The sequence below is a fragment of the Pipistrellus hanaki genome (assembly GCF_964339955.1).
Source record: "Pipistrellus hanaki genome assembly, chromosome: 18".
Classification (NCBI taxonomy): Eukaryota; Metazoa; Chordata; class Mammalia; order Chiroptera; family Vespertilionidae; genus Pipistrellus; species Pipistrellus hanaki.
In genome coordinates, this window is record NC_140520.1 from 10,671,326 (window position 1) to 10,680,548 (window position 9,223).

General features: G+C 58.0%; 1 protein-coding gene across 1 annotated transcript in view; it reads right to left on the reverse strand.

Annotated features, from left to right (window-relative positions):
* ATP1A1 (ATPase Na+/K+ transporting subunit alpha 1) overlaps positions 1–8,902 on the reverse strand; it is a 28,637-nt gene extending 19,735 nt beyond the window's left edge. Inside the window, exon 1 of the mRNA XM_084866954.1 lies at positions 8,612–8,902. Coding sequence (XP_084723080.1) covers positions 8,612–8,623 — 12 coding nt within the window. The 5' untranslated portion in view covers positions 8,624–8,902. The remainder of the gene's footprint in view (positions 1–8,611) is intronic.
* Between the last annotated feature and the right edge of the window lie 321 nt (positions 8,903–9,223).

Sequence of the window (9,223 nt, forward strand, 5' to 3'; positions counted from 1 at the left end):
GGGTACATCCCCAGTAGGGAGCGTGCAGGAGGCAGCTGATCCATGTTTCTAACTCTCTATCCCTCTCCCTTCCTCTCTGTTAAAAAATAAATAAATAAAAATCAATAAAATATATATTTTTAAAAATACAATACTCACTTGAAGGGACTACCCCCTTCATTCTCTACAGAGAAGCCTCGCCCCCAGCCGGTGGGCACTGCCCACACGTGGGCACTGTGCTGTGTTCCCACGGGTCACCTTCCCGGGCACCATGCAGTGCCCCTCGACCCACAGCTCCTTCCAACAGAGCAGCTCTTTCGCCTCCGCCTTATCTGTGGAGCAGGGAGCAGGTCTAAAGATAGCCGGCATTCCTGACATTCCCTCCGCTGGCTGCGGAGCAGACACACAGCCCAGCCCCCGTGCACACGGCCCCTGGTGCCGGCCGAGAGCACAGACAGACAGACGGACGGACAGACAGGCAGACACCAAGGACAGGCTCCCGGCGGAGGAGCCGCCCGCCGGCAGTGGCATCCCCCTCCCGGATTTGATGGGAAAGCACAGCCCTGAAGAGCCATCTTCAAGCCCCTGAGCTGGGCACTGGGAGCCTCGTGTGGCCAGTTTGTATGGATCTTTACAACGCGGCTCCCAGGGCCTCGTTAAGCAAGCGGGGCCTCGTTAAAACACGTTTAATTTAAACGTATGGAAATCGGAGTTAAAATCGCTCTCCTCACCAGGGAGGCTTGGGTTCTTTGCAGATTTTCCAATATTTTCCACCCTAAAAGAGGGGGGAGGGAAGGATGGAGCAGCTAGCTGGGCCTTGGACATGGTCCATAGTTTTATCCCCATTTTTTTTTTTTTTTTTACAAAATAAAAATCTTGCCCACAGCCTCAGGTACTCATGGCTAAGGCGGCTGAGAACGGAGATCCCCTCGGAGCCCACCCCTGCCCATCAGCCTGCTGGGAACCAGGCGCCGTTTTAAAGGACGGCGGGGAGAGACACAGGAAGCATTCACACGTTCATCTTTCCCGTTAGGAAACGCTGTGTCCTCCAGGCGGTGTACACAATGTATATAATTCAGTTCTTTCCCCACAAGGAACACAACAGGTTAACAGCTTATCTTGATGGGAAGCACATGACTGAAGTCCCTATCAGTCTCCATCACTGCGGTTACAGAGCAGAAACAATTGTGTTGTGTGCGTGTTGGCGGGGGTTGGAGGGGTGGGGATTGGGAGGGCTGGGTTAGGGTGGCTACCCTGTGGGTCTGGGGAGCAGGGCTTCCAAACGGGTCAGACAACCCTTCACTGTCTCCGTCAGAAGCGTTCTGGAAGCACCAAGGTCACGGCAAGGGGACGGAGAGCAGGGTTTCCCCGAAGGATGACTGCGGCGGCCTTCCCCTCCGCTAGGCACGGAGCTCCGTCTTTCCTGAGGAACCGGGCACCGCCCGCCATGCCCCCGGGGCCCGGCCCCCCCTCTCCCCTGGGCCCGCCGGCTCCGGAAGGGCACCGTGGAAGCTCAATGTCACGCCCTTCTCCGGAGGGCCACTGGTGAGAATGAAGCTGGTTCTGTTCTAATTTAGGAAGTGGGAGGTCACCACAAGGGCAGGGGCTTGCCCACTGTGACACCGCCTCCACCGTGTCATGACTGTGTCCCAGGGATCCCATCTTCTCCTCCCAGGCAGCACCCCGAGGTGGCTGCCGTCCGACTGGGGTGGAGGGAGGGGTGCCGGGAGGTGGGAAGTGGAGATTCTTGGCCAGAGGAGCCAAGGTGAATCCACTCACTCAAAAACATAAACGGGAGGTACCCCTTACAAGGAGGGAGACACCCCAAGACCCAAGAGAGGCTCCTTCCTTCTCTTTGGCAATAAAGAGCTGAAAGGGGGTGCGTGGGGGGCAGGAGGGACAGGTCCAGAAGACTAGCCCAGGGTTTTAAAGGGGCACACAAACAGTGCGGAGGCTCAGGAGAGACCCTTCCGTCCCAGACAGAAGTCACTTCTGCATAAGCTGAAGCTGCCACCCAGCCTCCACTCTGTCTCCACTACCAGCCTCCGCTGGGGCGAGGCCTCTGGGGCTTTCTCAACGCCATGCATCACGGAGGCCTGGCCTCCGTCCCCACCTGTCAGCACGGCGCCCCCAGGGGCAGCCGGGAGCTCCGAGGTCAGCCTTCCGAAAGGCCAGCTGAGAAAGTCTCAAGGGCTCTTCTTGGAAGCTGAGCTGTCCGCGCCCTTGGATAGGCTATAATTCATCCCCACGTCCCTCTGGCTCTGCCTACGCCAGCTACAGGGTCTTCAACAGCCAGCCTCAGTTTCCTCACCTCTAAAATGGGAGCAACACTTGGTGCAACCCCTAAAGAATCTAGAGAAGGCATCCTGATAAGGCTGACTAGTCAAGGGGCTGCCATCAAATCTGAAACAAAACACCTGGGAACCGCAGTTTCCAAAACCTACCAATACTCTGGATGGGCCAGAGGGCGGGAAGGGTGACTACCCCAAATGCAGCCCCCCCAAAGCTGACCAGGAGGGTCAGTCACAGAATGGGCACCTCTGAATCCAATCTGGCAAATTCCACCTTAGCAGGGAAGCTGGGGGGTTGGTCTCTCGCCCTGCTGGCCCCCGGGAGGCAGTGGTGTGGGTAACTCCCTCCTTTATGTGACAGTGGTGGTGGTGGTGGTGGTGGTGGTGGTGGTTGGGGGCTCCACTCTTCCTGGGATCTGATATTAATCAATCAGATAATCAATACCAACACAACTGTCTAGGTGAGCGTACGTACTCTGCAAAGAGCTACAAAAGATTATTATAACTCGGTTTTAGTCAACAGATTACTGTTATTCCTCACTTGCTATGAAAATTCCTTTTAATCTTAAGAAAAAGAATGACCACCACCTCATTGAGTATTTTTTATTTCATTTCATCAATTAAAACAGAAAAAGGTGTGTGTGGGGGAAGGTACACGGTGATGGAGAGAGACATGACTTGGGGTGGGGAACACAATACAAGATACGGATGATGTATTTATAGATCTGTACACCTTAAGCCTATGATCTTATTAAATAATGTCACCCCAATAAATTCAACGGAAGAAAATAACTTAGTGAGAAGTGCTCACGCCCAAATGACTAGATCCACAGTTAGTTTATGTCTAAGGAACCTTCTAGCCCGGTCCCTGAGGACTGGGGAGGACCCGCACTACCCCACACGCACCGAGGGGACCCCCTGCCTCCACAGCCCTCCTCTCACGGCTGGAGCCCATCACCGAGGCTACATAAGCCCACAGTGCCCCGAAGGGCCCAGCTCAGCACCTCCAACCCCAGGCAGACCCCACCAGCCAGCAGCGGGCACAGAAAACAGCCCTGGCCCTGGCCTTCGGGTTCCCTCAGCCCCAAATCACGGATGCCTGCATGTACATTTCCTACCCGGCTGCCAGCCCACCCCGCCTGCCATAGTGTACGTCCTCCAGGATCAAAAGGAACCCTAAAACTGCTCACGTGTCAGCAGACTTCGGATCTACTCCCTTTCTGGAAATGTGCTTTGTTTTTATTTTCCATTTAAAAAAGCAAACCCTTTCCTTTCCGCAGGGCGTTCTGCCTCTACCTTAAGCACCTGGGCTCCTGGACTTCAAACCTCTTGCCTGCTCCCCCCGCCCCCCTTCCCTCTGCTGTTCCCTCAGCCACGGGGCTCCTGGGCCAGGGATCCCCAACAGTGTGGGTTTGAGAGAGAGCTGGCCCCGGGGTTCCCGGTGGCCTGAATCCATGGCTCCCAAGGCGTCCTGACCACTCCTCACGGTGCCTGCAGGAGGGGCAGGAAGTGCATGAGCTGCCAGGCTCCGGAGGAGAAAAGGCAGCCAGGCCCCGGGGACATGTCATGTGAGGGAAACAATGAAACAAGTATGGCGCCATGCAAGCATCCAGGGGATGAGAGAGAAACACAACATGACCCCCTGCCCTCACCGAGATGACAGAGCGGACAGACACATCCAATGCCAAGACTCACAGGCCCGAAGCCTCCGGTTCTGAGGAGCGGACCCCCAAAGACAAAAGCCCACGGCCCAGGGCCAATGTTTCCGACTGACAGAGAGCATCAGACAGCTGTCACTAAATGGGGGTTCGAATAAAATCAGACACGGAGATAATGAACGTGCAGATTATAACTCATTGTCAAGTCACAAAGGAACTAAGGAATGAGGTCTATTGGCCATAATTCTCTTGGCTCGGGATCCAAATGAAACCAGAGAAAAACTGCGGGGTGGGGTGGGGGTGGGGAGAAAAGGGGAGGACAGCTCTATTCTGACAGAATGTGCTCTCCCCGAAGACACCAGTCACACAAATGTGGATTCCTCACAGCAGATTTTGGTACAACTAATGAGGTGAGTCACATGCAGAGAACAGTCTTTCTCTGGCCCCAGCCAAGAAACACATTTCCTCTCATCCACTCAATTCATGGCAACGTGAGAAAGCCCAAAACCTGGCCTGGTGGCTCTCCTTTTCCAAAAGCATAGATAGAAAGGAAGGACAATTAAACTAAATAAATAAATAAAACACAGCAGCCAGAGGATTTTAAAATTCTCTCTGCTCCCCATGACGTGCCTCCTCGGCGTCATGCAGGCCTGGACAGCTCTGGCAGGGATGAGGGCACACGGTGCCCAGTGCTTTGCTGCCCAGACGCAGCCACTCTGATTCCTGTGTGCCCATCTGATCTGACACTCGTGTTTCTCCTGGGCCTGCCGGCTGGCACGGATCCCAGGGCAGCTCGATGGAGGCAGCGCAGCACCGTGTTCTCCTCCCTCTCCCTCGCTCTCATCACGGGTAGGAGGGGGGGTGGGGGGCTGAAAAGCCCATTTCACTTTGCAAGACCTTTTTACAAAGACGTTTAAAAACGTCAAGTCCTTTAAAGTGAAAGCAGGTGACAACACTAGGATGCTCTACAACAGGAGGCCAGCCATGTCGGAGGGAGGACACCTCCACGGAGCTCTCTCTCCTTCAGAGGCAATGGTGCTTCCCCTGCTTGTCATTCCTGAATAGGCGTCTCAGGTGAAAGAAAAGCCGCCCTCTGGTTCTGAAAGACGAACACGAAAACCCCACAGTTTGTAACGAGCTGATCTCAGTGCCCGTTGTAAGCCCCAACAGCAGCCACAGCCCCACTCGCCTGCTCTCAGCTGAGCAGAACAGAGCTGGCTTCTCTCTCTCTTTCTTTTTTAAAAGAAACAGGTTACTAATCTCACTTTTCCATGTCAAAGTCTCTTTTTCTTTCTTTCTTACGTTGGGACATGCTGAGAAGAACACAGCCGGCCTGGAACAGAGCCTCGCTCACCTGTCAGTGTGTGGCTAACCATCGCCAGAAAACCAGGACTCAGAAGGGTTCTGGGGCGGGGCACGGGTGCCTACCAAGCCTTCTGCGCTTTACAGTGCTGAGCCCCCTTTTTGTTTTTAAAGGCAATTGAGGAATAAGCCTTCCAGGGGTCTGCACATGTTAAGCTTTAGCCCTCATCTGGATAAACATCTTACTGGATTTTTTTTTACACCCCCCCCCTTTTTTGGGTGTGTGTGTGTGTGTGTGTGTGTGTGTGTGTCAGGGTTAGCCTCCTCTCAATCGAGTTCTCAGATTTACGATGCAGACCTCCCCGTTTCTGCCCTCCCACCCCAAGGTGAGTCACTGGCGTGTTACAAACTTACTGGCAGAGAACACTACAAATTAAACATTAAGTTGCCCAAAGAGGATACACCCTCGGAACAGGGTACAGAGAGAACACAGAGCAGGGAGCTAGCTGTCCTGCTGGCCAAACACTTCACACGGGCAAAGGGTGTGATGCAACCCGCCCCCTTCGCTCTGCCCCCCGTCCCTCCTGCCCCTCCTGCCCCTCCCGGCCAAGGGCTGCACCTGCCAGGCCCGGGGCCCCTGTGCATGTCGTCGAGGGCTCTGTCTGGCAGTTTTCGGTCTAAAGTACTAGCTTTATAGCAGCCGGAGGAGATGTAGTCACACTTTCCAGTGCAGCTCCAAAAGGGCAGCTGATAATGCCACCAGAGGACCCGGATTTCTGCTGACATGGGTAACCCCTGGGCAACCTTCACCTGAACCCTTTCCCCTGGAAACCACGGCTCCCGGGCGAGGGTTCCTTCTCCAGGCGAAGGAGTTAATATTCAAACAACGGAGGGAGGGCTGCGGTGGTGAAGGGCCTGGTGGTGTGCCCCCCTCTCCCCCCCAACCTTTTGCAAACTTGAGAAGAGACAGTTTTTTGTACCTTGTGGCTAACCAGTGGTGGGTGGCAGGCCTAGCTGCAGATTTAAGCCAAGTCACTGGCAAACAAAAAAAAAAACACCCACTGAAAAAAAAAGGGACACAATCCCATTTCATCCAGGAATGATTCAGCTGTTCTCTCGCGTTCCTAGCAAAAGCTTAGGGATCCGGATTTTTTTTTTTTTAAGGAGAAATAAAAAGCACCTGAAATGCCATCAAAACCTCGGCTCCCACCGGTAGTGGGAAGAGGAGGGGAAGACATTAACAATGACCTTAAAAATTAGCTGCCGGCACCGGGCTTCCTGGTTAACCAATTATCAGCAGGGCTTTAGTCACCACTCCACCCACATTTTAATCCTCGTGTGGAAAAATCCTAACGTTTCAGCATAAAAGATCCTTCTGAGCATTTGGACTATCACAGTCAGTCAGTCACTGGGGACAAAAAGGGTAACTATATCCAAGGAAAACCAGCACCAACACACACACACACACACACACACACACACACACACACCCTTTACTGGCCCAGTGATGAGACTATCTAAAATAGCCAATGCAGCCCAGAAAATAAGATTATCTCGTGTTTGCCAGCCGCTAGGCATTTTATTAGGATCCATAAGGCGTCCGGATCAACCCTCAGCAACCCAGGCGTACTGCCGTGCATACGTGTGGTTACGAAAGAGGCACCGATGCTATCAGACATCTCTGGTCCACTCGGCATCACAAAGGCCCCCCGTTTCGGGTGAGGAATGACTGCGGAGCTCTGCATATGCGGCAGTGGGGAGAAGGGAGCCTGCATTCAGACTGGGGAGGCCGCAGGCTGCTCGCGAATGAGGGACATCTGCTGAGCCACTAATGAGCCATTTGACCTTGAGCGAGTCATTTCACCTTCCTAGGCCTCAGGTACATAGCTATGACCTCTAACCCTCACAAATCAGTTATATCTGGCTCAGGAAATAGACTCTCTCTCTCTTTCTTTTCTTTTTTTTAATTTGAATGGCTTGAGAGATAGCAGGTTGAAGCTTTCAAGAGCTTGTTTGGATGGCGTGGTACACACACAGGCCACTAACCCAGTTCTCACCGTGAGGAATACCAACAGGCTCCTGGCCTTCACCCACTTGACCTGGGTCAGGCCTCCACGTTCTGTGCTTTTTTTAAAAGATACAAGTGGCTGCATTCCCACATTTCCCTACCAGGTCACCCAGGCTGTTCCATCAGCCATGGAGTCAGGGTGCAGCCTCCCTCCCCCTCCTCCCTCATCCCTCACTGCGCAGGAGCCCCAAGGACCTTCACAGACCTGCTAAACGCGGGTGCAGGGCAAGACTCGCGAGAAGGGGGCACCGTCAGGACCTGGCCATTTTGTATCCCATGAATTGATACATGGGAGGGGGTTCTTTTGTATAAACTCTCCACCAGACTGTGGCGCCGCCGGGGTCGGGGACCGGCCTTCTCACTGCCCCCGATGACAGCCAGGTGGGTGCCAGAGGCGCCCGCTCGCCGCAGCCCCGCCCGGAGCCCCCTCCTTCCCTGGGGAGCGGCTCTGCAGGTTCCTCCTGACAGCGGCCTCCAGCGCTTTTCGGGTTTATTGCACCCAGAGGCCCCGCTGGGCCAGCCAGTCTTCCTTCCACGTTCAATATTCAAAAAAATAATAATAAAAAACCCTGACACCCCCTCCCCAAGGTGGGTGCTTCGGGCACATCCTGTGTTTATGGAAAGTCTCCAGTGCGCCTCTCAGAAGTGTACCTAAAGGCGTCTCCGGGCGGCGCAGACACACCCTTGCTGGCACCGGCCCGCAGGCGGCCCCGCGGCGGAGGAAGGCAGCGTGTCCGCGGGGGAAGGGCGCCGCCGCCGCGGGGAGCGGGCCGGCCCGGCGCCCCCGGGGAGGCAGGGAGAGCGGACCCCGGCCGCCCCCGGCGCCCGCAGCCCCCGGCGCCCCCCGCGGCGGGCAGGGCGGCCGGGAGGCAGGGCGGGCGCAGCGCCGGGGGAAGGGGAGGAGCGCCGGGCTCCAGGGCCGGGGGAAGAGGAAGGCGAGCGGCGCGAGGTGAGGGCGGCGCAGGGAGGGCGCGGGTGCCGCCGGCGGCCGGCTCCTTCCCGGCGGCGCAGCCCCCGTGCGCCCCGATCCTCTTCCTCCTCCTCCCGGCCCCGCGGCGCCCTCGGGCTGGGGGTCCGCAGCCCCTCTCCCGGGCGCGCGCGCCGTCCCCGCGGCGCTGCCTCCCTCCCCCGCCCGCCCGCGTCCCAGGGCTGCGCGCCCTCCATTTCCCAAGTGCGTCGTCTTTTCAGCCCCGCCGCCCGCCAGCCCGCGCCGCTTCCTCCTCGCCTCGCCGCTCCCTGCCGGCCGCCTGCGGGCGGGCGCCCTCCTGTCTCCCCCTCCACGCCTCCCGCTGCGCCTCCCGCCCCGCACTCACCCCCTTCCCCATGGTGGCGGTGGTCGGCGCCCGGCACCGGGTCCTGCCGCTGGAGGAGGATCAGAGGGGAGCAGAGAGCAGCAGCTCCTGGCCGAGCAGGCGCGCCCGGGTGCGAGGCGAGGAGGGCGCTCGGGGAGCCGCGGGGCGGGCCGGAGGGAGGACGGCCGGCGGTCGGGCCGATGCCGCCGCCGCCGGGGCTGCTACCGCTGCTGCTGCCACGTGTCTGCTCCTCCCGCCGCTGCTCCGCGCCCCAGACCCCGCCGCAGCTCCGGCCCGCGCCGCCTCCTCACTTCCTAAAATATGCAACCTGCGCGCCGGCCCCGCCCACGCCGGCACGTCACCGTTACCGGGGCAACCCGACACCCGCCGCCCGCCAGGCCCCGCCCCCCTCTCGGGCCCCGCCCCCAGGCCCGGGCCGCGCCGGCTGCAGCCGGTCCGGGGCTCCCGGCAGGAGGGCGCCGGGCCCGGGACGCGCGTGCCCGCCGCCCCGGAGGCCTGGCCGCGCCGCTGCGGGGCGCGCCGCCGACGGGCTGGCCGGCGGGCGGGGGCTCGGCGGCCGTGGAGCTCCGCGCCCCTCCTCCCGCCGCCCTGCGGGACTGGCCTGCTCTGCGG